Genomic DNA, 27,716 nt, shown 5'->3' on the forward strand with positions numbered 1-27,716 from the left:
TCCAAATGTCAAAATTAGCCAAACACTGGAAAAGAGAGACACAGTCGACTGGATGGACAATGAGAAAAATGTGTGTTCTCTCTTTAATCTGATTGAGAGACTGTCTCCATGGTCAACACAACAAATCCAATTCTTGTTCACTTCGGGGATGCATGGACCAAAATACATGCAGTGGTCTGCATGGTCAACTCAAGTCCATCTGCAGAGGAATCTGTAATAGTGGGTTCTAAAATCCTCCCTTCGTCAGTCCACTTGCTTTACAGTGTGAGACAGAGCTGCAAACTTGTCGCTTTTCGGCGACAATCGCCGTTTTCTTGGTCAATTTGGTCATTCACGTGGATCGTGTAGAACCGGAGAGTTTTCTTTTGGGGGGGGGGTCCAGAATTGCGAACAATTATTGGATCATTCTTATTGTTGTGTTTTCTGTGCAGTTATGTCATTTGTGTAGTTTATTTTTTATTTTTGTGTATGTTAATCCAGAGCTAAAATCCCGCAAGTAATATTCATTGAGAACCGTTCGAGGTTCAGCAGCCCAATGGTGTAGTTCCTCTTTAAAGGAGTCATAACCTGGTTTTATACGTATCCAGCCCCCCTTGGATCGCTTTGGATCAATTCGTAAAACTTATTAGAAAAAAAAAAAAAAATTTTAATCAAACATTGAGCTTGTTCTGACCCTTTTTCGTACCGCGATTTTATCACGCGAGATTACGCGCGAGGTTTTGACTGGTCCGGATGTGCATTGTATAATATGTAATGAGGCGCGCGTTGATTCGCCGCAGGAAGGACAGAGCCGGGGGGGCTTGCCTGCATGCAGACTCCAAAACATAATGGCGGCGCTTCGGCGATTTCAGGTAGCGGACGGGGCGGGGTTGGGTGGTGAAAGAGGGGTGGGCTTATGCAAGTAGCCGCCACGGTGACGTCACCGAAGGCGCAGAATCAAAATCTCGTGCTTTAGGAATGCACACCCTTGTGTGCTATTCCTGTTCGGAAAAAGAGCAGAAGCGAAAAAACGGCGCCACTTTCAAACTCCAGCCTTTCAGGCAAGTTTCAACTGAGGTCAAACACAGATATGCATGTTTTAACAAGAGAAATTGCGATTTCCTGGTGATGACTCCTTTAAAGGGGCGTTCACACCGAACGCGATAGACGCGAATTGAGCGGCGACTCTACATTGAAAACCAATGTGAATGGCGCGATGACACGCGATTCAGGCGAATAAAGTTGAAAATATCGAACTTTTCAGGCGGCATCGCGCCGCGACATCCAATCAGCGACGAGTTCAAGCCGACAGACAGATGAGCTGAGATGGACGGGCTGCATTACCAAACCCGACTCGGGAAGACCGGACCCCGGCGCGACGGGGGCCGTACCGGCCTCACACCGTCCACGGGCTAAGCCTCTATCAGAAGGACTCAGGCCCCCGCGCGACACCGGGCAATCGGTCTTCCGTACGCCACATTTCCCACGTCCGCCCGCCCGTCGGACGGGGATTCGGCGCTGGGCTCTTCCCTCTTCGCTCGCCGCTACTGAGGGAATCCTAGATAGTTTATTTTCCTCCGCTTAGTAATATGCTTAAATTCAGCGAGTTGTCTCGTCTGATCTGAGGTCGAATGTGGCCCCGACTCTGGGGAGAGGTGCGAGGGACGTGGCTCCCGGAGGAGGCTCACGGACTCTGGCATCGGGTACCCCGAGGCGGAGGAGGAGGGTCCGCCGACGTGACCCGCCGGCTCCCCTCAAAAATGAGCGTCATGCGCGAATGAAGCGAATGACGCGAATGACGCGAATAGTCCAAAATGATCAAGCGGCGCGATACACGCGTCTCACGCGATTGTATTCGCGTCTATCGCGTCCGGTGTGAACGCCGCATTAAGTTCTTGTTTTCTTGTGTGCTTTCATGTTGTACGCTTCATGTTGTCTGCTAACGCTATGCTGTATCGTCGCTCTGTGTTTTGTCCGCTCCCCTGTATTGTACGTTAAAGCAAACGCGATAACGCTATGCTCCGGTAGATCCAAGCAGTTAAGTTACTGACAATAGAAGTTAAAAGTTAATGAAATGGTGAAGCTGTGGCACATAAAGATAATATTTGGATTTATAACGTTGTTGTTCCATCCGTGTTTATCCATACTTGTTTGTTTAGTTTTGATAAGTGAATCACAGGGACCGGCACTTGACGTGAGGGCTGCACTTCCTGGTTTGCCGCGGGGCATCATGGGAGCTGTAGTTTTTGTTCACGGAGAAAGGTTGAATGCACTTTTGCATGGTTTTTCCTTATTGAACAATAATAATTGACATTTCTCTGGGCCAATCGGAATCTCAGCACTTGCTTCAGAATCTTTCTTATAATTGACATTTCTCTGAGCCAATCGGAATCTTGAAGCACACAGCGCCAACTGAGCTCGCCATTGGATGAGACGGTCGCCTGGCTACCGCGCAAATCCCTCAATGACAATGATTTTTGAGAAAGTATGCTGAGTTTTGTTAAGTCACGCTCAGACTAGTTTCATTTGCATAGTACCATCAAAAAAAAAATCCCCCCCGTGACACTGTCACCTTTTTTCCTCTGAGGAGTTTGCAGGTCTGAATAAACAGTGTTACACTTGTACATTCACAACAGATGAAAAGATTCCTACACACAGACCGTTGCATATCCTGTAAGTTGTTTTATGAACCCACAGCCTGATGTTATGGAATCAAAATAAACAGCCATTTCTCAAATCAAGCCAAATATACAGCACAGACCTCTTTTGCCAGATAGTCTGATTTCCCTAATGAGTACTAGGAACAGGAATTGGTTGAGACGGGCAGAAAATTAGTCCCCTATAAATTCACAAAGAATGAAATGCGCCGAATTATGTGTTGACATTTAATAAATTGCAAAACGTAGGTGATAGTAGCTTCTAATAACAGACGATGCAATAACATTATTATTTCTTTTGTCATTTGCTTATCGCAGGATATCCTTGAATGGCAAACATCCCGTCAGTTCTTTTATTGGCGCCTGCGGCGCCTGCTGCTGGAGGACACGGTGAAGAGCAAGATCCAAGCAGCCAACAGCGAGCTGACAGACGGCCAGATCCAGGCGATGCTGCTCCGCTGGTTTGTGGAGGCCGTTAAGGTAAAACCCACCGCTTACTTATCGGCTTCGTTTTACAGTCGCTCAATATTCACTGACTTGTGAATATGTGAACTGGACTTTGTATTGAACTCAACATGAATTATTTAAAGCAGCATACCTACATGATGAGTGTATTGATGATGATACTATTTATTCAGCTTGCACCGATTCTTTATATCTACTTAATTTGAGTGATCAGTTTGTGGTTCTGTAGAGTTTTAAAAGGGTAAATAATTACCATATAATTACTCCAAACATCTTCTACAATAAAATCCAAATCGAAGTAAAGCTAAGAGATTGAATATGCCCCCCCCCCCCCCCCCCACTCACTTTCACACCAAAACAAAAGACTGTGATAAAGCATGAGCAGCACATTTGCTGGGACTTAAAAATGTATTTTTAGATCCACACAGTTGAAGTATCTCCTCATATCCAAAGACATCATGTCCAGCCTTCTGTGAGAGACTTTGATTATAGTTCAGAATTAGCCATTTAATGCTGGCAGCAATCCGTCATTTCAGGGGAGTGTGTCGATGCTCAAGTAAACACCCTCTTAGCCCCTGGGAATGATTACAGACGCCTTTTCTTTTTATCCTGAAACCCCTATCCCGTCCCCTCAAGGTGCACCAGATAAAGAAATAGTAAGCAGTCCTATTAAATCATGGTGATGGAATAAAGATGGTCTGATAGCTGGTAGTTAATGAAAATAAACATCCCTCAGGGATACATACATGCTGTACCTTCCAGCCCAGTAAATAAGTTATCACATGATGTACAACAGTATTCATCCTTGGAACATTCCTGCCATCTTTTTCTCGGTTTAGTCACTCTCATGCACGTACTGATTTAATTTGCCCAAAAAGAGGTCGCTGTTCTCCGTTTGAATATCTCGTCATGGTTTTGAGGAGAGTTCTTGTTGAGTTTCAATCAAAATGCGATGCATCAGAAGGAGGAGTGGCATTCACATTTCACTGAACGTCGTTGTCATAGCATTGGTAAGTCCGTCATATTTGTGTACTCAGTTTATGTGATTATGTTGTGTTTTGTGCTTGAATTATTACGGTGATTGTCTGCAAATCATGTTTAACTAAGTTAGTTAATTTTGACGTTTAAGTTACAAATGAGTTGCGAATGCCACTGAGGTCGTATGATGTTAACTATCAAGCTAAGGTTAGCGCAAATGCCAACACATTTTTATTTATGCTACTGTGGAAGAAAAACTCTTCAGGTCCAATTCTGTGTCTGGTTCAAATGAGGTTTAATCACTGACAGTGGAGAAAAGAAATTCACAGTGTATCCATGAAGATCCAGTCTCCCGAATGGCCTGGCCGAGGTGGATTTATACAGAACATTCGGGAGAACAAAAGGGAAGGCGTCATGATTTGCATTGAATCAACACATGTCTCTCTGCAGAGGAAGAGACATCTGTGGATGTCTACAAGGTGTGACTGTTCTCGGGACAGCTAGACGATGTCACTACAGGGGTCATCCATCGGGCCCTGATCAATGTATGTGAGACAAATGTTACGGAGACAGTTCAGGAAGAGGGAATACATCAATTCTACACAATTCGTAGAAAAAAAAATTAATTCTTTGGGTACGTCGTGAGTAGTTCGTTGAATCAACATTTTAGTAGTCACCTTAGCTGTAATCATTTTGCACATTGCTCTGATGCAAGAAAAAATAACAACAAAAATATAAAACAGATTACACCAACAAAAACATATTGAACTATATATGTACCCCAACGACAAATTAGTGTTTCCAACCATTCAAAAGGGCTACTAATATCGCTGGTGTGCACTTCATCAGCAATGTGTTTAACGTGTGTAATGACATTAGAAAGGCTAGCATTATAATCTGGCACATAAGTACAACATTCAACACCAATCACTGCACAAGTACCACCCTGGGATGCTAAAAGATAGTCTAAAGCTGCTCTATTCTGTAAGGCAACTAGACGGGTTGCAGCCAGCTGTTTTGATAAGAGAGACAAACCTAGGGAAGTGGTATTAGCTAAATCCTCTATACGTTTGGAAATATCTCTTATCTGATTCAGGGAAGACAATACACCATAACTGGGAATAAGCATGCCGAATAGAAGGCTCCAATATGTGTGTGAGTGGGTGATTAACACATCTCGTTTAGATCTTGTTGACCTTAATCCTGAGGGAATTGTAGGCAATTTATCTACAACTCGCATTGCTGGGACTACGTAGCCCAGGCCACACACTCCGCTCCAACCCTTAGGAAGATATTCATATGCTTTTTGTCCACATATCCAGTACATCCCTTTTCCAGCTAGGACGCAGCAAAAAGAATCCTCTGTGTCTAACCTAGAAAAGTTAATGTCAAGTGTAGAACAAGCTGTAGGTGGAGGGCTGTAGTCCGAAGTCCATATTCTGGGAGAACTTCTTGGTATTGGATAAAACAGCGAGTCACAGTTCGAATGTCCCATGTCATGACCAACTCCGTTACCTTTAATGCACCACTTTAATGGTCGTGGGACTACTCTAAGAGGGATGGCAGCAGGGACATCAGTGCATGCCTGACACTTGCTTGTGGATGTTTTGCAAGGTAAAGGTCTCAGTTCAGGTGTAACTGGGCACAGTTCATGGGTGTAAGATGTGTGTGTATTTAGGTGAAGTAAATGGCACGTGTCGCAGTCAGAAATGAGCAGAGCCATCAGGGGGAGGCCTTCATTTGTGCTATGTGGGATGAATCCACATACGTAACAATTGGTAGAATTTGAGCTGTGATAAGCTACCATTCTAGTCAGGTTGATAAAAGTGTTTGTAGAAATAATTTGGTCATGTGTGAGAAAGAGTTTCTCGTCTCTGTTGAAGGATGGAGCATTTAAGGAGGGATGAGATATTGCTAATATGCTTTTTTTTTGGTAGCTCCGTGGTTTCAGTATTAAGAGGGGGATTTTCCAAAGCAACTTTCTGTCCCCATTGCTTAATACTGGTACTGCAAAGGAGCCACAGAAGTGATAATCCGGTCACAAGCAGCAGCCATGTTGGTGTCGTCCATCAGCATCTGGTCAGAACAACACCGTTCCAGGTTGTCCTCCTGCTGGGCTGTTGATCTTCACTGGTCCATGTTGGCATCCTGCTGGGCTGTTGATCTTCACTGGTGTGAAGAGTGGATCCATGTGGGGTGTCACACACTTCATGACAGTGTTGTTGGTCAGCAGTATTTGAGATGGACCGGTCCACCTGGGCTGGAGAGCGTTCCTTCCCTTGAACTGCTTCAGGGTTGAAATCACCAGGCTGAAGGTTGTGACAGCCCCCGTCAGTGGGAGGCGTGTGGGCTGCAATCACCTGTTAGTGCAGAGCTTAGACAGAAGAACACAGTTCCTTGCAGAGTTCTCGTGTGATAGAGGAGTTGAAATGGGTGCCTTTTGTCGCTGTTAATGCAGCGCAGGATCCCAAACAGGCAGACAATGTCTCTGAGGAGCAGGGTAGTCACTGTTGTGGTGTCTTCAGTCTATGTTGAAAACATATGATTAAAAAAAAAAACAATAACATGTGAACATATGACTTTGTACAAAGTCAATCTGCATATTTACAAAAGAGTCCTCACGGTGGGGAATGCGCTTCTTGGTTTGTGTCGACGAAATTGTTTGAATTTAGGGACGTAACAGGAGCAACGTAAATCTGCTTATTGCAGCAACCATTCCCCATTTGCTCCTGTGAGTCACACCATGTGTCACACAAACAAGTTGAGGAAGCAGGAAATGTGTGGCTAATGCGCGGCCGTCGCAGCAGCTCCACAATTCATAAAACAACACAACCAAGGCAGAGCGCTCAGAGGTGTCGGGGGCAGCTTGTAACGTAAATTCTGGGGTCTCAAAAAGGGGACTAATTGCATAACCTGAGTCAAATGTAGGGCTCTCTGTTTCCCACTATGCGCATTGACTGAATCGCAAAATCTGACAAGTATACCTGTAAAACGTGGAATTTGTCAAAAGCTGAAAATCAATGTTTTCTCGAACATTATAAGAGTTTGTTACCATACCTAAGCAAAACGTTGCGGAGAGTCTCTATTGTGTTTTAGTGTAATCAACGGGAACACCGCCTCATCCAGCATGTCTGAAAAGTGAAACATAAATAGTGGCGAGTGGATCGACAGATACGCTGATTTTAGACACGGCGAAAGTCGGGGGCAGGGGGCTGCTAGAAATGTCTTTATTTTGATTTATCACCTACACGATTAGACACTATTTGATGAAAAAAAATGCTATAAAATTGTAAAATACAGAATTTCTATAAATGAAAACGGAAAACAGAATTTCAAAAATAAAAACGGAAAACAGAATTTTGAAAAATGAGAACGGAAAACAAAATTTAGAAACATTTAAACGGAAAACACAGAAGTCCGAAAAATGGAAAACAGAAAACACCGAAATTTAGAAAAATTAAACAGAAACCGGGATTTAGAAAAATTAAAACGGAAAGTACGGAATTTGGGAAAAATTTAATGGGAAAACATGGAATTAAGAAAAATTTAAATGGAAATCAGAATCTAGAAAAATTTAAACAAAACCGGGATTTAGAAAAATTATAACGGAAAGTACGAAATTCTGGAAAAATAAGTGGAATCTTGAAAAATTAAAACGGATTTCATAGGGTTCTAGTCTACAAACAAAATTAACTCAGGTTTTGCAAGTGGTTTGTCTAGTGGATCGGGACGGGGTGAGCATAATGGTCAACTAAGATCAACTTTCACAACTATATGGCTTGCCATCAATTAGGGAAAGGAAGGAGGGAAACAGAGTTAAGAGGTGATCAGCACTCAATAGTAAGGTTAGGTTTGGAAAGAAGGGTGAACTCATAACAAGTCTGTCTAGAGGAGGAAAAATGTTGCAGAGCGGAAGACAACATGGGAGACAGAGTGGGGGGCAAATAGTGTTTAGTGGAGATCTCAGTACCATGGAGGAGGTAGTTTCTACAGCGTGACTGAAATAAAAAAAAAACTGGGATCTGGGATGAACAGAACAGGAGGAGAGGATAGTGGTTGGATCTGGAACTACAGGGAAAATAGGGTTAACACAGTCATTAACTGCACTGAGGTCTTATAACTTGTCTTATTTGTTTTTTTGGTATGGGCAAAATGGGAGTGTTACAGAGGCTGGAGGTAGCTATTATTATGCCTTGTTCTAACAGGGACTCTATCACAGGTGCAATTCCAAGTTCTGCGTCAAGTTTAAGGGGATACTGGCGTTTCTTTGGGAGTGGTTTATCTGGGTTGACATTCATTTTTACACTAGAAGCAGAAAGAATCAGTCCCACATCATTAGGGTGGGAGGAACACAAAGCAGGTTGTTGAGTGAGAGATAGTTTTACATTGAGTGCAATCCCTCCATGACCAAAATATATATCATTAACATGCAAGAGGGAGGTTGCTCTTTCATCTTGCTCAGCTTTTTGAGTATACTCAGAATTTGGAACTGCATCGTGATGAGCTAGACAATGGAGTGAGGGAAACCAGAGCAAAGAGTCAGATATTTCAGAAATCAGCCAAGAAAGGAAAGGAGAAGTGGGTTGTTGGGTTATATGGTCATAGATTGTTTGAAGTTTTAAAGAAAGTTGAGGAGAGGGCAACTGCCAAGCATAGGTCACTGATCGGGAAACCTGTTGTAGCATAGAAAACACAGTATTAACATTAGCATCAGGTACATCAAGATATACCCCATAAGGGGGGCATTAATGGTGCAGCCAAATTGACATAATAAATCACGACCCAGTAAGTTCAGAGGGGTATCAGTAGCCATTAGAAAGGCTTGTTCTCTAGATAGGGGGCCTAATTCCACTGTCATTGGAGTACTTACTGGGTTTTGTTTAGTGATGCCGGAGACGCCTACTGTGTTTACAACCTCAGAGGACAATTCAATGGAGGACAAGTCTTTAGGATTGATGGCAAGTCATATAATTCAGTTAATTTATCCCTCTTTTTTTCTTTTTTCTTTTTTAGAAGAGAGAAAAAATAAAATAAAAATGTACATGTAAAAAAATATGAAATGAAATCAAAACCAACATAATTATTAACGAGAAATTTAAAATGAAAATAATACATTTAAAAAAAAAACTAATATTAACAAAAGGTAAAAATGAATTAATATAGACAAAAAACAAACTAGTTAAGATAAACAATAATACTTAAAGGACAAATTACTAATAGTATGTGAAACCTGAAGTAATAAAATAGAAAAATAATGTGTTTTCAAAAAGACTAAAATAGCAACAGGTAGGTTGCAGAAAATGCATTAAAACAGACAGACAACCAACTAGTTAGAGAAGCGATACTAAACAGTGTTGTGCCTGAACCTGTTCATTGAACGATAGTTCTTGAACTCGTTCATATTTTGGGAAGAACGTGATCTGAACGTACTGTATTTCTGCCTGATGAACGCTACTGTGAATGCATTCATCCTGGTGTCTGTGAACGCTCTCTCAGTTTAACTCCGTTCAATAGGGTGCCAGATTTGTATAGAGCATTCCAGGCAAAAACCAGGCGAAAATAAAAAATAATAATAAAGATAAAAATGAAATACAATTGAAACAAAAAATATTATAAAATGATTAACGAGAAAATAATAACAGTACTAAAAATTGAGAACAATATTTTTACATAAAAAATAAAACGGGGCAAATTAATTGATACAGAAACAACCGGCTCAAAAGAAATGATAATACTAGAAGGAAAAGGTACGGTATTAGTTATGAGAAACAAGAAATCGAAAAATCAAAAAATACTAAAATAATAGAAAGTAGGTAGAGTGATTTAAAAAAATAAACAAACCAACAGGCTAAAGGGAAGCCAGAATACTAAAAGAACCAATTTAACTACAGTAAAGAGCAAAAGAGTAAATAACAAAAGGGCAGGTGGGGGAAACTTATTAAAACAGAGAGACAAACCAACTAGTTAGAGAAGGGATAAAGGGCAAGTTACTAACAGTCGTGAGTAACAAGAAATAAAAAAAAATAGAATATAACGTATTTAAAAAGAAAAATAAAGCAGGTTGGGGAAAATTAATTAAAACAGACAAACCACCCAACATTCAAAGAAGCGATACTACTAAATAACAAAGGAACAGTGAAGAAAAATGTGAATTTACATGAAAAGAAAGTGCTCTTAGCCACGTGGTAAACCAGCAGTCGTGAATCACGGTGAACAAAAGGTTATTAACTAACGGATAAGGAATTAGAGCTGGAATGTTGTGTTCAAATGTAACCTCCCGAACAACTACTCAATTTATTTCTCCCAGGAGAAGCAGGAGGAGCAGCAGGAGGAGGAGAAGCAGGAGGAGGAGCAGGAGGAGGAGGAGGAAGAGGAGGAGCAGCAGGAGGAGGAGGAGGAAGAGGAGGAGCAGCAGGAGGAGGAGGAGAAGAAGCAGAAGGAGGAGGAGGAGCAGCAGGAGGAGGAGGAGGAGGAGCAGCAGGAGGAGGAGGAGGCGGAGGGGGATGAGGAGGAGGAGCAGCAGCAGCAGGAGGAGCAGCAGCAGCAGCAGCAGGAGGAGCAGCAGCAGCAGGAGCAGCAACAGCAGGAGCAGCAGGAGCAGCAGCAGCCGCCCCCACAGTCCCCGCAGCCCCAGCAGTCCCTGCGGAAGAGAAAGGCGGGGGACAAAGACCCTCCTTCCTCCGCCCCTCAGGTGGGAAGATGATAGATGTTTAATTCAGTGTCATAATCATTTTGCCCAAAGTATGGAACCCAATTCAATTCAGTTCAATTCAATTCAGTTTTATTTTTAGTGCTGAATCATAACATACACTTTACATTTAGAGTTAATCGTGTCTTATTATTGATTTTCTCTCTACCGGCAGAAGAAAAAAGAGAAGACGCCACGGGCGTCTTCGGAGACGGAGGCGAGCGACGATGAGGTGAGTGAGATGGATTAGTTCATCGATAATTTTACAAATCTTTAACAAGCGTATAACCAATGAGCACATGTGATCATGTGGTAGAGGCGTTATTGATTGTTGTTTTGATTTCCCAGGACAACGAGCGGGCCGGATGGTCCGACAAACAAAAAAAACTTTTCAGGGCCATGTCCCCGTATTTCACGGGAAAGAGCAGGGGCTCCCTGACCCGGGGAATTAATTTTTGGAACCTCCATGGGTAAGAATGAACACATTGTGTATTTGTGCAGGTGTGTGAAGTGTGTTCATGCAGCTTTCATCATCACGTGTTGCATCTTTACAGACGCATACATGGAGGAGTATTCCACATTTACATTCTGCCCTGAAGGAAGTTTAAAAATGCAGGAGAATGCGGTGTCCAAGGTCAGCAGGGCCAAGGTGTTTGTAAAATTCCTGGCCCTGGGCTGGTCCTCCCTGGCGGTCTGGGACTGGGCCTTTTTATACAACATCCCCCTGCTGAAGTTGTAAGTAGTGAATTTACAGATGTTAAGAACGTTCTTTCTCAGCAAGTCTTTTGCCTAGTTAAATAAAGGTTATATGATGATGATGGTGGTGATGGAAGTACTCAAAACATATAACTGAGACAAAGTCCAGACTGGTCTTTCCTCAGCTACCCTACCTTCCTGAGGAGCGTTGGCCTGGCCCCCACAACGGTGTCCCTCTATGTGGGCCAGGCCATCTCCTTCATGGAGTTTTTCTATGACACCCCCCCCCCCCCCAACACTCAAGGCTGTCGCAGGGCCAGCTCAAGGTCCTTGCCAGGGAGCTCAGAAAATTATACAGAGACCTTGGCAGGACCATACAGGGGCACCAGTCTCTCGTCAAACGGGAAACAGGAGAGGCTGGTGTGCCAGGAGGACCTGGGCCGGTGCAGGATCCTGGCCAGGGCCAAAATACCTGAGCTCCTGGGTGAGTCTGTACTGCCTCCCTCCCTCCCTCTCCCTCTCCCTCTCTCTCTCTCTCTCTCTCTCTCTCTCCCTCTCTCTCTCTCTCTCTCTCTCTCACACACACACCTTTTTTTCAGTGTCTAAAAGCTTCAAGTGTAACTTTTGTCTTCTCTCTTTGACTCTCATTACAGAGGACATAAAGAACGCCGCTCCCAGGGACCCAAAGACCCGGTATAGGTTCTTTGGGTTCCTGGCAGCATACCTGTCAGCCATTTATGGCCACAGGAGCGGTGTACTCGCTAAGATGCGGGTCAAAGATGTTAAGGACGCCATGGGTGACGACACCCGGGGCTACCTGATCAATGCAAGTATTGTTTTAATCTCTTCCCGACATTTAGTTAGTCAGTTTGTGTTTCTGTTCCACACTTACCAATCGGTCATACGTTGTCTTCTGCAGGTCTTGGAGCACAAGACGGTACAGAAATTCGGCCTGGCACAGCTCTATCTGGAGTCGGAGGAGTACGCCTGGTGCTCCGAGTGGCTCCGGCTCCGGAAGAGGGCTGTGCCCACAAACTCCTTCTTTTTCTTGTCCCTCCGGCGCGGCGAGGCGAAGGACCTGATTAAATTCTTCAGGTCCGCCTGGACCGAGATGGGCCTGGCCGGAGCGCCGTCGTTCATGGACCTCCGGTCGGCCGTGGCCACCTATGTGGGTATCAAAAACAAGTCCTGAGGAATTGGTCAATTTGGTGCACTTGTTCAACAATGCCTCATTTTCGTTTTTTGCAGAGCTTTGAGTCCAACGACGCGGAGGTTCGGCGAAAAGTGGCAACGTTCATGTGCCACAATGTGGCAACGCAGGAGAAGTTCTATGAACTCAACAACACTCTGACAAGGGCGAAGCAGATGAGAGAGCTGTTCGTCTGTCTCTCCATCAAAAGCGGAGAAACAGCTCTCTCGTCTGCTTCTGCAGAAGCCTCTACCTCCTCTGCTGCTGCTGCTGCTGCTGCTGCTGCTGCTGCCGCCGCCCCCGGGATGGAGGCTGGGGTGGAGGAGAAAAGAGTAAGTTAAAACCTTGCAATTGCTATCACACCACAGTCCAAATTCAGTAAGCTCATGTGTACCTGTTCTTTTTTCTGAAGATGACACCACGAAAAAAGAGGCCTTCTGCCAGCCAGACCATGGCCAGGAGGGTAAAACGAACGCTTGGCCTCTCACCGAAAAAATATCCCAGGAGGGCGAGGGTAACCAAGTAGTTAGTTTCTTGTTTCTTGTTGAAGAGTGCTGTTCTTTTGTTGCACAAAAAAACATTGATTGTTGAAAAAAACAACAAAAACGTGCTTGTTGCACACCAAAAAAAAAAAAGTTTATTGTTTACACTTTTGTTCCCAGTTTGTGTTCAATTATTTTTCCTCCACATGGGCACTGCCTTGACGTGGCGTGGGGGCTTAAAGCCTGTGTGATATCAGAGCCTCTGGAGGGGCTCTAAGATCAAACATGCTAACCAATGTGCCCCCAAACACAACTTCCCTCCTTTCCAGGTTTCCAGGTGTATGTCTGTTCCTGTCTAATAAGGTGTACATGTCAACAGAGTAGCATTTAAAAGTAGTAGTTTTAACAGTTGAAAACCGCTCGCTTAAAGTCATGACTCATGACAAACCGAACTAACTTCCGGGTTTGTCGATATATTTATTTTATTTGTAAAGGAGCTCGAATGGACAGTACGAGTTACATGGAGGTTCTGCTTGTTATTCTTTCTGTCAGAAATAAACGGAGATCGTCTCCAAAAAAGGTCCCGGTGTCACAGCATCATTCAAACCAACACAACGCAGAAGTACACGGTCACATCTGGATGCCCTGGTCGTGATTAAAGTTTATTTTTAAATCTACATATTCTAACTTCTTCGAGTGAAATGTACACTGATGGAAAAAGGAAGTGAACCACCGACCATCCTCCACCTCTACTCCCAGCTCACGGCCTCTTTGGACGGAGGTGGTGTCTCGAGGTAGGAGGCAAATAACCCGGACTGTCTCTCCTCCACCTCTCAACCTCACAAACCGCTTATCCGTGTTGTCGTCCAATGTCACCGTTCACCCCGATGGCGTCCTCAGGGCCGGGGCTGATGCATGCCCCCTGAGCGCCGAGCTCTCGGCTGGTGTGCCGCCTGTCCCGGTGGACATCATCTCTTGGGCTACTCCAGCGACGGCTGCTTCGGTGACCGTCTCGACTGCCGCTGTGAGCCTCTCTGGGAGAGGGGGCTCTCCTGGTGCCGTCACATCTCCACCCGGCGCTGGTACTGAACGGTCGGCTGACCGTTTTTCCGCGGGACAGCACAACACCCGGCTGGGAATGCCCTCCACTGCTCCGGCTACTAGCATCGTTGGTGCTAGCACCATTAATGCTAACACCGTGCTTCGCTCTCCACCTCCACAATACATCCTGGTTGGGGACTCCATGATAAGGTCTGTTGCAATCCCAAATGGCATTACTTATTCATTTTCTGGTGCAAAAATCCTGGACTTACACAAACACATCCCTGCTATTTCGGACCGTCACCCGTCTGCCCGCATGATCATCGTGCACTGTGGCGCGAACAACCTCAAGTGCAGACAATCAACGAAGCTCCGCACTGATTCTTCTTCTTCTTTAGTTAGGCAGACTAGACGCAGCTTTGGCGTATTGCTGCCCCTACAGTTTTTTTATTAAGAACTACATCAAATCCTTTTGTACAATCCTGTTTTGTGAAGATAATCCACCAATTTCTTTGTTTTAACCCAAGACTCGACCCGCGCTGATTACGAGCAGCTTGCAGACCTCATTGATAGCCTGGGGAGGACCTGTATTTTTTCAGGATTGATTCCATCCCCCAAACATGGCTCTGAGTCTTTTAGCAAGTTATTTAGCATCAATCAGTGGTTATCGGACTTTTGCTCTGCATGTGGGCTTGGTTTTATCAATCACTTTGACACATTCTGGACAAGGACTGATCTATTCTGGCATGACAACCTCCACCTCAACATCAAAGGTCTCACTGCACTAGCCTCCCGCATTACCACACATCTCCCCTGTCCCACAGATTGACGCCACAAGTCCACCACCATCTCCACCTCCATCCCCATCACCACATCACATCCTACACACATCCCAGTCATTACAAACAACAGACCACTACACATCCACCGTCCCATTACACCTCCCTGTCCTTCCCGTCATAACCTTAAACATATCAACATCAACAAGGTCTCACATTCAACCAGCCCACATGCAACCCTCCACATGGCTCTTTTTAACGTTCGCTCCCTGTCGAACAAGTCTTTTATCATCAATGACCTGATTTTAGAGAACAAACTTGACTGTTTATTTTTAACTGAAACGTGGCTGAGCACTGATGCACCAGCTGTTCTCACTGAGGCTTCCCCACCAAATTTTAGTTTTTTATTTTCCAACAGGAATGGAAGGAGAGTTGGTGGGACTGCAACAATAATTTTAAGCTCTATTATAACAAAGGTCACTTCTTTTACCAATTATACATCATTTGAGCACCATGCCTTTGTTTTTAGCAGTCCTCCGATTTTATGTGTGACTATTTATAGACCACCCAAGCACCACCCCTCTTTTATTAATGAGTTTTCCAAACTTTTATCAATTTTACACTCAACTTACAACAGGGTTTTAATAACTGGTGATTTTAACATGCACACATATACACACATACATACATATAGATAACAATTCAGATCCCACTGCGACTGAATTTTTAAATCTTTTAAACGACCTCGATTTTAAGCAGCACATCACACAGCCCACTCACACCAAAGGACACACCCTGTAACACATGGCCTGACCACAGGTGTGTCCTCTGTTGTCGGCCTGGCTGTGTCTGACCATTACTGTGTGTTTTTTGATCTCTCCAGTTTTATCCAACAGGGGGCCCCAGTGAGAACAGTGAGGAAGCGCTACCTTACTCCTGAGGTGGCTGCAAATTTTATTGAAATTTTACAGAATAGCACTGCTGACATTTTACCTGCATCCTGCGATTTTATTGTTGACAATTTTAACAGTAAACTCAGGTCAGCCCTAGATTCAGTGGCTCCACTTTCCACAAAAACAATGTCAACCAAACCTACACCACCTTGGATAAAGACTGAAATAAAACAACTGAAAAGAAATTGCAGGAGCGCTGAAAGAAAATGGAGGCAGTCAAAACTAACAGTTCATCACGAAATATTCCGGGACAAACTCAAAACCTACAATAAAGCAGTAAAACAGGCAAGAACTCTCCATTTTTCACAACTCATCTCAGATAAAAAGAACGACCATAAATTCCTCTTCTCCACAATCGCTCGTTTAATTAATAGTGATTTTAAGAAATCCTCCATAGTCCCAACAAACAATCTATGTGAGGAATTTGCAGACCACTTCAGAGGTAAAATCATTGGCATTAGGTCCACTCTTTTAGAACATAACATTGTTGCTTTTTAACAGACCCGAACCATCACTTTTATCTGAGGAGACAATGGAGCATTTTGTCCTGGTTGATGCAGAAACCCTTTGTAGAGTTTTCTCCCGAGTAAACCCAACAACCTGCCTTTTAGACCCAATCCCCACATCACTCTTAAAATAATTGTATGCGTTCTTTGAGTTTGAACTTTTAAATCTTGTGAATTACTCACTCCAGACGGGTATCTTCCCCACTGCCTTTAAAACGGCAGTGGTGAAGCCCCTTCTGAAGAAGAGCAATTTGGATCCTGACATCTTCGCCAACTACCGACCTGTATCCAACTTACCCTTTTTAAGTAAAGTTTTAGAAAAGCTGGTTTTTATCCAATTAAATTATTTTTTAAACAACAACAACAACATTTTAGAACAGTGTCAATCTGGTTTTAGGATGAACCACAGTACCGAGACAGCCCTCGTGAAGATTGTTAATGACCTCAGGTGTAACAGTGACTCTCAGAAACTGTCAGTCCTGGTGCTACTGGATCTAAGCGCTGCTTTTGATACAGTAGATCACCACATTTTGTTAAATAGACTTAGACACCTGGTGGGCCTCTCTGGTACTGTTCTTAACTTGTTTTATTCCTACCTCACAGGTCGTCACTTTCTTGTAAGTATGGATACATGTTCCTCAGGAATGCATGAACTTAAGTGTGGGGTGCCCCAAGGGTCAATTTTAAGTCCAATACTTTTTAATTTATATATGCTCCCCCTTGGGGACGTCATCAGGAGGCATGGCATCAATTTTCACAGCTACGCTGATGATACACAGCTCTGCATTGCTGTGTCTCCTGATGACACGGGACCTTTTGATTCCCTTTTAAACTGTATTTTAGATATAAAGTCATGGATGGCAGAGAACTTCCTGCAGCTCAACCAGGACAAAACAGAGGTTTTAATTATTGGTCCTGAAGGCAAGAGAGAGAAACTTTTACCAAAACGAAATGCTTTTAAACATTCACAGTGCGTAAAAAACCTGGGCGTTCTTTTCGACTCTGAGCTTGATTTTATTCCACACATCAGAAATACTACAAAGATTGTTTTTTACCATCTTAAGAATATAGCCAGAGTTCGCCCGTTTCTCTCTCTGGCCAGCACAGAGGTGCTAATGCATGCTTTTATCTCTAGCCGGTTAGATTACTGTAATGCCCTGCTCTCTGGTCTCCCGAAAAAGAGCATTTCACACCTTCAGCTGCTCCAGAACTCAGCTGCACGCGTGCTGACGAAAACCAGAAGGCGGGCTCACATTACACCGGTTTTAGAATCGCTGCATTGGCTCCCTGTGCGCTTCAGGATCGATTTTAAGGTTCTTTTACTAGTTTTTAAGTGTCTTAACGGCCTCGGGCCTTCTTATTTGTATGACCTGCTTTTACCGTATCGGCCCTCGCGGACCCTGAGGTCCTCCGGTACTGGTCTTTTATCTGTTCCCAATGTTAGAACCAAAACCTTTGGTGAAGCCCAGGGCTGTAAACTAACTTTTTGGCTCACCTGCCAAGGGGACCGGTATTCAACTTTTTCAGGAGTGTAATATACTCTGTGCATTGTTTTAAAATGACAGATTTTGTATCTTGTGTTAATGAATCTTTTTTGTGCATAAGCGAGTAATGAGGACCAACGATCGTCGTCTATTTGGGCTCCAAGGTCTTTCTCCCATTTTTCTTTGACCAGATTAGTGCTAGTTTTATTATTAGTCATTAAAAGATTGTAAGTTCTTGAAATATGTTTTCTATTAATTCTTTGAGTAAGCAGCGATTCCAATTGAGAGAGCTGTGGTTTTTCCAAGGTTTCCCTCAGCTGTGATCGTATAAAATGACGTAGCTGGAGATATCTATAAAAATGTGTGGCTTGGATATGATGGGAGTCTCTCAGATGCTGAAATGATTTTAGTGTGTTACCGTCATATAGGTCATCAATCTTAATTATATTCTTCTGGGCCCACACCTTTAAACCCAGGTCTTTCTGTACACATTTTAAGGAAGGGTTGGACATTATAGGGGTGAGTGGAGATAAAGAAGTTACTTGTCCTAAATAATGGCTAATTTTGTCCCAGATTTTAAATGAGTGAATAATGATTGGGTTATTTGTGTGTTTTTTTTACAGTTTTAATATTAAAACAATATGGTATGTGTGATAAGTCTTCTATGTTTAAGATATAGCTTTCTATTCGTGTCCAGGAGGGAGTCTCATCGCCTCCGAACCAGTAAAAAAGTGGTCGTAATTGGGCAGCCCAGAAGTATAATTGTATATCTGGTAGTCCTAGTCCTCCTCTCTCTACCGGTAAACATAGCGTGGATCTTTTAATCCTTGGGGCCTTGTTACTCCAAATGAACTTTCCGGCTATTTTATTGTATTTGTTGAAGAAGGAACGTGGAAGATCAATTGGTATCGATTGTAATAAGTACATAAGTCTAGGGAATATGTTCATTTTGATAACGTTTACTCTGCCTATAAGGCTCAAAGGAAGGGTTGTCCATCTAGCCAAGTCTTTTTCAATCTTTAGTAGTAGAGGTAGGTAGTTGAGCTTATACAGGTTCTTAAGAGTACCGTCTGTTATGATTCCTAAATATTTGATCTTAGATTTGACCTGAAAGGGCGAACAGAGAGTCCTTGTGGATAAGCCTGGCTTAAATAATGGGAGGAGCTCGCTTTTAGTCCAGTTTATTTTGTAGCCAGAAAAGCTGCTGAAGCCGTCAATTAGGTGTAGCAAGGCTTTAAGTGATGTTTCCGGATTAGTTAAAAACAAAAGTATATCGTCGGCGTACAACGCAATTTTGTGTGTAGTGTTCCTTATTGGGATTCCCAATGTGTTGGGATCTTCTCTAATTTGTTGAGCCAAAGGTTCCAGGATGAGAGCAAAGATCAGGGGCGACAGGGGGCACCCCTGTCTTGTGCCACGCCCAATAGTGAAGGAGCCAGATACAGTTCCGTTGACGAGGATGAAGAGGAGGAAGTGGATGAAGACAAAGATGATGACTTCAGACTTCAGCAGTTCACTCTTCTCAGCGTCTGGCAGGGATTTCGTAAAGAGATGTTTCCCGGTCGCCTTCCCTTTTGTCCTTCCGTCTCCGTCCCTTCTGGTGTGAGCCGTCCTGAAGAAGATCCATCCTTGGTTCCTCAGGGGCCAGAAGATTCCACTCCCTCAACCTCAGGCTGCAACACAAAGAGAAGCAGAGAAGAGGATGCACAGGTAAGTGTGAAGAGGCAGAGGATCTCCGAGGACAGCAATGAAGAGGATGATGATGATGACTTCAGCTGATCGCCATGGAAACCCATTCCATGAAGCTCTCTATGCACTGTTCTTGAGCTCATCTGAAGGCCACATGAAGTTTGGAGGTCTGTAGCGATTGACTCTGCAGAAAGTTGGTGACCTCTGTCTGCGCACTATACACCTCAGCATCGCTGACCCCGCTCCATCATTTTACGTGGCCTATCACTTGGCTGAGTTGCTGTTGTTCCCAATCACTTCCACTTTGTTATTATCGCACTGACCGTTGACTGTGGAACATTTAGGAGCGAGGAAATTTCACGACTGGACTTGTTGCACAGGTGGCATCCTATCACAGGACCACGCTGGAATTCACTGAGCTCCTGAGTGGAAACAGAAACAGTCTGAATGCAGAGGTGCTTGCTTTTATACACCTGTGGCCATGGAAGTGATTGGAACACCGGATTTCATGGCAATATAGCGTGTCTCTTTTTAAATGATTTACCTTCTGAGTCATAGTTGGTGATGAGAAGGATGGAGGACTACAGGACCAGATGAGAAGTATAGAGGACCACAGGACCAGATGAGAAGGATGGAGGACTACAGGACCAGATGAGAAGGATGGAGGACTACAGGACCAAATGAGAAGGATGGAGGACTACAGGACCAGATGAGAAGGATAGAGGACCACAGGACCAGATGAGAAGGATGGAGGACTACAGGACCAGATGAGAAGGATGGAGGACTACAGGACCAGATGAGAAGGATAGAGGACCACAGGACCAGATGAGAAGGACGGAGGACCACAGGACCAGATGAGAAGGATGGAGGACTACAGGACCAGATGAGAAGGATGGAGGACTACAGGACCAGTGGACTGAGTGAGTAATCTCCTACAGAGACTAATCTCTGTAATCTCCTGAAACTACAGTACCAGTAATGACATAAAAGTTAACTTTACATCAGTGGGATGTATTTATTATAGGAGCTTTCTAGAATAGTATTCCATTGTTTATAATATCATTTCAGACCTTCAGGATTATACACACTGCACCAGACTTCCAACAAGAAGAAACCATGTGGAAGACCTAGACTCATCTTCCAGGGCCAGATGAGAAGGATGGAGGACTACAGGACCAGCCATGACATGCTTGTCAAAAACTTGTATTAATAACGCTCCAAATGCTAAAAGTTTTCCCAAAAAATTAAGTAATTTCTATATTAGACCTGTTATTTTATTATTATCTTCTCTTTTCAGGTAGCCATACAGATGCAAACGAATTTAAAGAATTTCTGTGTAAAGCCTATCCAAAACTCAGACGAGGGGGTGGATTTGAGTTGCTCAAAATCTCTGGAACAACACGCAGTCGCCACCTGATCCTCATCCCCTGTCCCAATGAGGGTTATCATGTAAGACAATTGAAAGATCCCCAAACCCAGATTGGTCATGCCACTCTTTTCATACGACCACTCCAAAGGAACCTGAATCTGGACCCTGTAAGTTTTTCACTTTTCAACTGGTGCAGACTGTGAATGACAGTCACATAGTTATTGCTTTTGTTGAATTTTTAAAATGATCTTGTTTGTAGGACAGTCCAGATTGCAGTAATGAGCTAATTGGACCACCTCAGAAATGTGTCGGGTGTGGAGAGGAGTTCCCTTTTTCATGCATAAAAGCTCATAGCGATGAATGCATGAGGTATGCTCTACAAAACTGCTTTACACTAGGTGTAAAGCATTTTGTGTGTGTGTGTGTGTGTGTGTGTGTGTGTGTGTGTGTGTGTGTGTTAAACAATTGTAACTATAGATGTCTTAGTGCAGAGCAAACATGACAAATCAGCACATCTAATGTTTCATTATTGTGGGCCCAAATATTAGTTATTTTGATGCCAAAAATCCCTCTGAAAAGCCATATTGTTCATACATTGTTGTGCATCCAAATGTGGAGGATATAGATCCTGGATATTGGTCTTGAGGGAAAGTTGAGTTTGAATGGAATTGATTAATTATATTTATATGGCCATCCTTTTGTACTTTTAAACTTTAGTTTTACTAGATTGCAGTGTTTTTGTGAGTGTGTTATGCAATATAAAATATACTAGCCAAACTAACAAAAATGACCTCTTTTTTACTCAAGACCATCACAGAGCAGTGGTGAGGTAGAGGTTGAGGTTGCCACAGAAAGTGCCAACTCCTCCCGAAGTGAAGGTAGATTTGTCAGCATGTTGACGAGACCACAGGTGAGGGAGACAACAAGGGCCAACAACTCAAACTACTCGGTGCCACCTCAGGGATGTGTGCCAGCTCCTGACATAGTTGATCTAGATCCCATTGAAGAGAGAGGCTTCCCTGGTTTGTTACGTAATTAAACATTACATCATTTATTTCAATAACTTGTTGCTCTCTGTATATTAATTGATCCAGTATTAATTTGAACATTTGAACAACTACTTTTAGATTGGCAAATTGCAACAAATCCTACAGAGGCAGCAAAGAGATTCAAAGAAATTAAGTAAAATGACGTTCTTTTTTCAACTTAATTTATGATTGATGATACAAAATCATTTATTGCAGCATAAAAGCATTTGAAAGAGTGATATCAACTAGGGCCTAGTTCTGCCAGTGTGTGTAACACTGGTGCATTAAAAAGGTCTGCATGCTTGTGATGTGGTGAAGCATATTTGTTATTTGCTTCATGTCTATACCATTGTCTTTTAGGTTTAATCTCACTGTTCACAATTGTATTAAAGCTCAGGAGACTGTTACAGAGACAAAGTGAGTTGTTGCTGTTCTTTATTTGTGGTTTTGTTCTGAAACAGGATGCATGTTGCAGTTTCTCGAGCCTTCTGATTCAGAGACTTAAGTCTCCAATCACATGTGAAATTAATACTTCAAAACAAGTTATCTTGATAACTACAGGACAGTTTATCATACAAGGCTCTGTTACATAACCATAATGGTTTTCAATGTTTAAACTTAATGGTTCACAAAAAGTTCATTAATAGTAATAGACATAAATTGCTTATTGCAAAAAGTTTGTTTGCAGTCATATTGTACAATGCAGCAAGTTTTATGACATCTGGTATAAAATAAAAATGCTGTCATTACCATTCTTTTTAAATCATTTTAGACACTTGAAACAAAGATATCAGAACTGCTAAACCATAATACCGGCTTCTTTATCAGAACTTGAGCAATATGGATTTACTGGAGCATTTCTGATAATAAGCTCACACTTTGTACATAGACATCTAACACATTGGACAGAGGGCAATCAGGGTCTGGTAGACTTCCAACTTCCTGGTCAGTCAGTGAGCGCTGCAGCTGAACTTCAGGGACCACAACACCAGGCTGATGGTGACCACACGGTCCGGTCCAGTCAACTCCAAACTCCGTGTCAACCTGCAGCTGCAAGAGCTGAGGTTAAACGGTAGGATAAAGGGTCAATCAAAGTCTTAAAGATTTTTATGGTCAATATGTCTACAGAACTGTAAGCCATATTAATTCATTTTACAGAAGCTAGTTTGAAATATCACCTGTTTATCATCTGGGATTCTGTATCTATGCCCCAAAAACAGCTATGGCATTGGAAAGAGCTTGACTACAATTTCCAAGAGCCAATACATTAATTTTGAGAGCTAAGATGTATAATTTTCTCTCTAAATCACTGCTCCTTGTTTGACCACAACATTGTAGCAATACCTTATTGTGTTGAAAGTGACAATGATAGGCAGTATAAATCCATCACATTTAGTTCCTGAACAACAGGCTACTATAGTTACATTTTGCTACTGATACATGCACTTTATAATGGACATAAAGTAGAGATAATTTTGACAATATCCCATGTAGGAAATTAAAAGTTAAAGTAAAACAGAATTACTGAATAAATCCAAACCTGTATGGGGCCCTGCTGCGCCTCATGCTCATGGCGAGTCCACAGTTGCAGCGGTGACTGGTTGCCCTCAGTGCGTAGTCTGTGGCAGTTCCAGCCACGCTGGAAAAACTGAAGGTGCTTCTGTATGTGGGGCACAAAGCACCAGTGCAGAGCATAGAGATGCATTTCATTGTCAGGATTGAGAAGGCCTTCTCTCTCAAGGTTGGTAAAGATGGTGTAGAAGAGATCAAGAACTCCCACATAAACGTCTCTCCAGAGCCTTTCGATTCTGATGGGTATAAAGGAAAAACTATTTATTCTACCTACAATGAACAAAAACAAAATATACAGGGAAAATACCTTTACCTAATACTTTTACCTACTGTTGGTGTATGACAACACTCCCATCAATGATAAGCACAGTAAATTAGAACTGAATTAAATACGTAAGTAATAAGTGATGTATTCAATATTCACTCTAAATAACAGTTAATGACAAAGTTTAATTTGAATTCTCTTAAAGGATAAGTTGATTTTTTCAAGTTTGTCTTCAAACAATGCTCACATGCCCACATGTATGATGAAAGAGTTTTTTGTTGCTGTAGTTGTTCCTCTGTCCATCTATACTGGCTGTGGAAAATCTAATGCTAACCATTCTATTGTAAGTGATGGCTGGCCTTGTTCTGTGACTGCTGAAGCCTCATATATGCTTCAGAATGAAGTTCAGCTGAACTACAGAATGAGGACTAGATTTGTCATCACTTACATTGGAATCACACTAGAATAGTAATCTTCTCCTGGTCAGTATAGATTACAGAGAGACAATTAGAGAACAACTCTTTTGATATTTACACTAACGTTAATGTTGAAAAGCTCATAATCTGCTGCCACAAAAGCTTGATTGTATTAAGATAGACTTGAAGAGACAGGTTAAGTCAGTTTATATTGCCATCTTTTACAAAGTGTTATTTTGATAAATGTTGAATGGAAGATTATGTTACCTTTGGTTATGGACACTCCTGCCAGCAATGTGTGAATTCCTGTTCAGTCCTCTATTAGCCACCATGTAGCGTGCAACATCAACATTTTCCCCGCCTTTATCTGACCTCACACGTGATGGCACACCATAGACATCGACAGCTTCCAGAAAGCTTTTTAGGACTGTTGCTGCACGATTGTTGGTGGCGGCACTCAAGTATACAATCAAACGACTAAAGCCGTCAATACCACCATGCACAACAATACGCCATCTGAAATAGATATGCATGAGAACAGATTAAGATCAGTACCACTACCTGCATCATGCATCTCTGTATGTGCAAGTTGAGGCCAGATTTACACAGAGCATACTGTATATGCCTATTTGATCAGAACTTCTTTATCTGAAATCTTTAACACACAAACATAAATAAAATCCTGATATACTTCTAGGTCACCATTTCTTTGTATTCAATCCAGCTCACAAAATGTACACCCATACCCGAATTTATACAAGGTTCTGGTGAGTATTTTGATTAAAAATAGCCTTTGAGGCCAGCTGCAAGTTGTCTTTTTTAAGAGTTTTCAGTCTTTGGTCACTGACATTTTCTGTTTTTAGCACTGTACTCCAGCATATTAGATTTCATAGAAGACAATGGCTGAGGTTAAAATGTCGAGTGCCACTTTAATTTGGGAATATTGGGTGCACAGTGCGGGAGCCGTAGCCATTTTAGCCCCTGTCAGACTGTATATACAAAGATTACAATTTCAGTACTGTGCCAAAAACAGAAGGTTTATCACAGTTTCTAACTGACCTGTTCGGACCACTTTAAAAAGCCACCCCACCTAAAAGTTCAAAGAACCAACCAGCATTACTCTTAATTTTGATGCTGGTAGAAGTCAGTAAAACTGATTTGCATGCACAAGAACACTGATGGATTAAATCATTTGATCCATCCACCATTGATAAATCCCAGTCCGGCTTGCAGTGACACTGGTAGGTTAATTAAAATTGTAGATGAGCTTTTGTAACTGCTCTGGATATACACTAAACTGGGTAGTAAGTATCTTACAGTAGTAAAATCTACAATAAAGTGGATGCTTGAGATGGTTAATGTTTTTTCGATACCTTATCAGTTTGTGATTTCCATCGATGTGCCATAAACTGTTCGGTGCTCTAACAGAGTACTTCCTACGCCTTCTTGGGTTCAGCTGAAGGGTGCGCATCAAAACTCCACCAGGATCCACTCGCCGCATGGATTCCTGGACACGCTGTCCTATAATAGGCAAAAAAATTCACAGATATGGTGTACAGAAAAAAAGTTAAGCATTCCCCAATCTGGCAGTGAATTCACAAATCCAGATAAAATCCAGACTAGCACTAAATAAAGCAGCTTCCTCACATTGTGAGTAAATCGGCAAGTAGGCCAAATCCCAACATAAAATAAACCCTGAACAAATGAATGGGTAATGAATACAATTCCTTACTTTGTATGCGTATGCCTTGTGCATTCAGGTGCCCAACCATCATTTTGTATCCAGACATGGGATGCTGCTGCAGAATTTGGGTCACAGTTTCATCCAGATTGTTGTCCTCTATTGGAGTTAATAGATTGTGGACTCTGATCATCAAAAATAACAAGAAAAAAGTCACAAGAGGCAACGAAGAAATGTCACCCATCTCACAGTAAAAACAAAACAACGATTATTTTAAATCGGTGTCACCTAAAACAAACCTCATTCCTGTTTAGTCTAAATTCAGCTGCTGTGTCCTGTAGAAGTTTATACATTTTATTTATAATTTAAGTTAAAATCTTTCGTATTGTATGAGTTTATATATGCAACACTATCATGTGTCAAACTAATGCAATTGTGCTGAAATGTCACATCTGACTCTGTTCACTTTTTACTCCAGAAATAGGGTTACAGATCATCTGACAAACTGAAGATGTTAATTAATGGCACCCATGTACAGTATCAACAAATGCAGCAGCACAAATCCACTACCTGTAAGGAGTACATATGATAAACTAAGTGTAGCGACTAATTGTCCAATTTAAAAGGCCGCCAAGAGGCTCAGTGTTGTCTTGTCTGAGACATAACACACCCAGGTGTTAATTGCCGGAAATGATAGGAACCAAAGAGCGTGTGCAGGATAAACAATTAATAATACAGGCCAAACCAATGTTGGCTCCTACACTAAGTTTGTCAGTAATATAAGCATGTTAGTCACCAGTCCATCTGTCGTTGAAAACCAAAGCATATAGGCCTATATAATCAAGTATTGTTAGACCTATTCCCAGTGCATATTAATGTAAGTTAATATCAGTAACGTTAGTTAATTTTTAGTTAACTTAAACTCAGTGCAAAACTCAAAGCAGTGCAAGGAGACATATTATTGTATAAATGTTCTATGATATCATGAACAATTTATACTAAAAGCTTGGACTCAAATGTGCACCTAACGTTAGACTATATAAGATAAACACAGTATATTTCCCAGTGGTATTTGGAGATAAGGTGAGCAACATTACCATCAATAAACACTAGCTAGTTAAATATCTCTGTGAATTTGCACACATATATTGCCACCTTTAAAAGACGAGACACGGGAAACCAGACAAACAGACAATGTAGCGTTAGGAGTAAAAATTACCCTATTCCGTACTGTGCCATCCTCCGACGAATTGTTCTCTCGCACACTCCGAACACCTGTGCTATTTCCCCAGCAGTGTGCCCCCGCAGTAGGTGTGCTTCGATTAAAGTGGGGGGTATATTGTACGACGGACGTCCAAGGGTCCCTTCTTCTGACTCTGACAGGGTGTAAAGTTGGCGGGCGACTTCTTCAAGACCGTCTAACACTGCTAGCTCCATTTCCACATCCATATCGGCGTTGAGCTGAGCCAAGTCATCCATCAATCTATCCAGACGAAACTGAACATAGTCGTTGGTTGCATGGTTCTCTAAATCGTTCGCTAATGATCGTAATTCATTCGCAATCGCTCGTACAAAAAATGCCATTACTAAACCAGAGCTACATAAATAACAAATGTCAACAACTGCAGCTAACGGTTAGCTGAGCGGGCGGGCTAGTAGCCAGCAACATTCCAGTACAGGAATCAGCTACGCTAGTAAGGCAGAAGTAGTAGGCCCGAATCGAGCAAGCTCCTGTAACCAATCATGCTGTTGACTGAGGTTAGGACCTCCTACTTCATTAACATATGGACACAGAAATA

General features: G+C 42.4%; 2 protein-coding genes across 2 annotated transcripts in view; one reads left to right on the forward strand and one right to left on the reverse strand.

Moving 5' to 3' along the window:
• Window positions 1-27,716, forward strand: part of LOC311025298 (protein phosphatase methylesterase 1-like) — a gene marked incomplete at its 5' end in the record, with an annotated part of 249,179 nt that overhangs the window by 13,156 nt on the left and 208,307 nt on the right. The gene's annotated exons all lie outside the window — the stretch shown is intronic.
• On the reverse strand, window positions 22,232-27,366 carry LOC311025270 (uncharacterized protein; the record flags this gene model as incomplete). Its single annotated transcript, XM_084028118.1, has 6 exons — window positions 22,232-23,027; window positions 23,524-23,791; window positions 24,504-24,752; window positions 25,610-25,757; window positions 25,969-26,102; window positions 27,137-27,366. The coding sequence occupies 6 exons, from the start codon at window positions 27,364-27,366 to the stop codon at window positions 22,830-22,832; spliced, it is 1,227 nt and encodes a 408-aa protein (XP_083884244.1). The 3' UTR covers window positions 22,232-22,829.

Source organism: Eutrigla gurnardus (assembly GCF_963514095.1).
Source record: "Eutrigla gurnardus genome assembly, chromosome: 15".
NCBI lineage: Eukaryota > Metazoa > Chordata > Actinopteri > Perciformes > Triglidae > Eutrigla > Eutrigla gurnardus.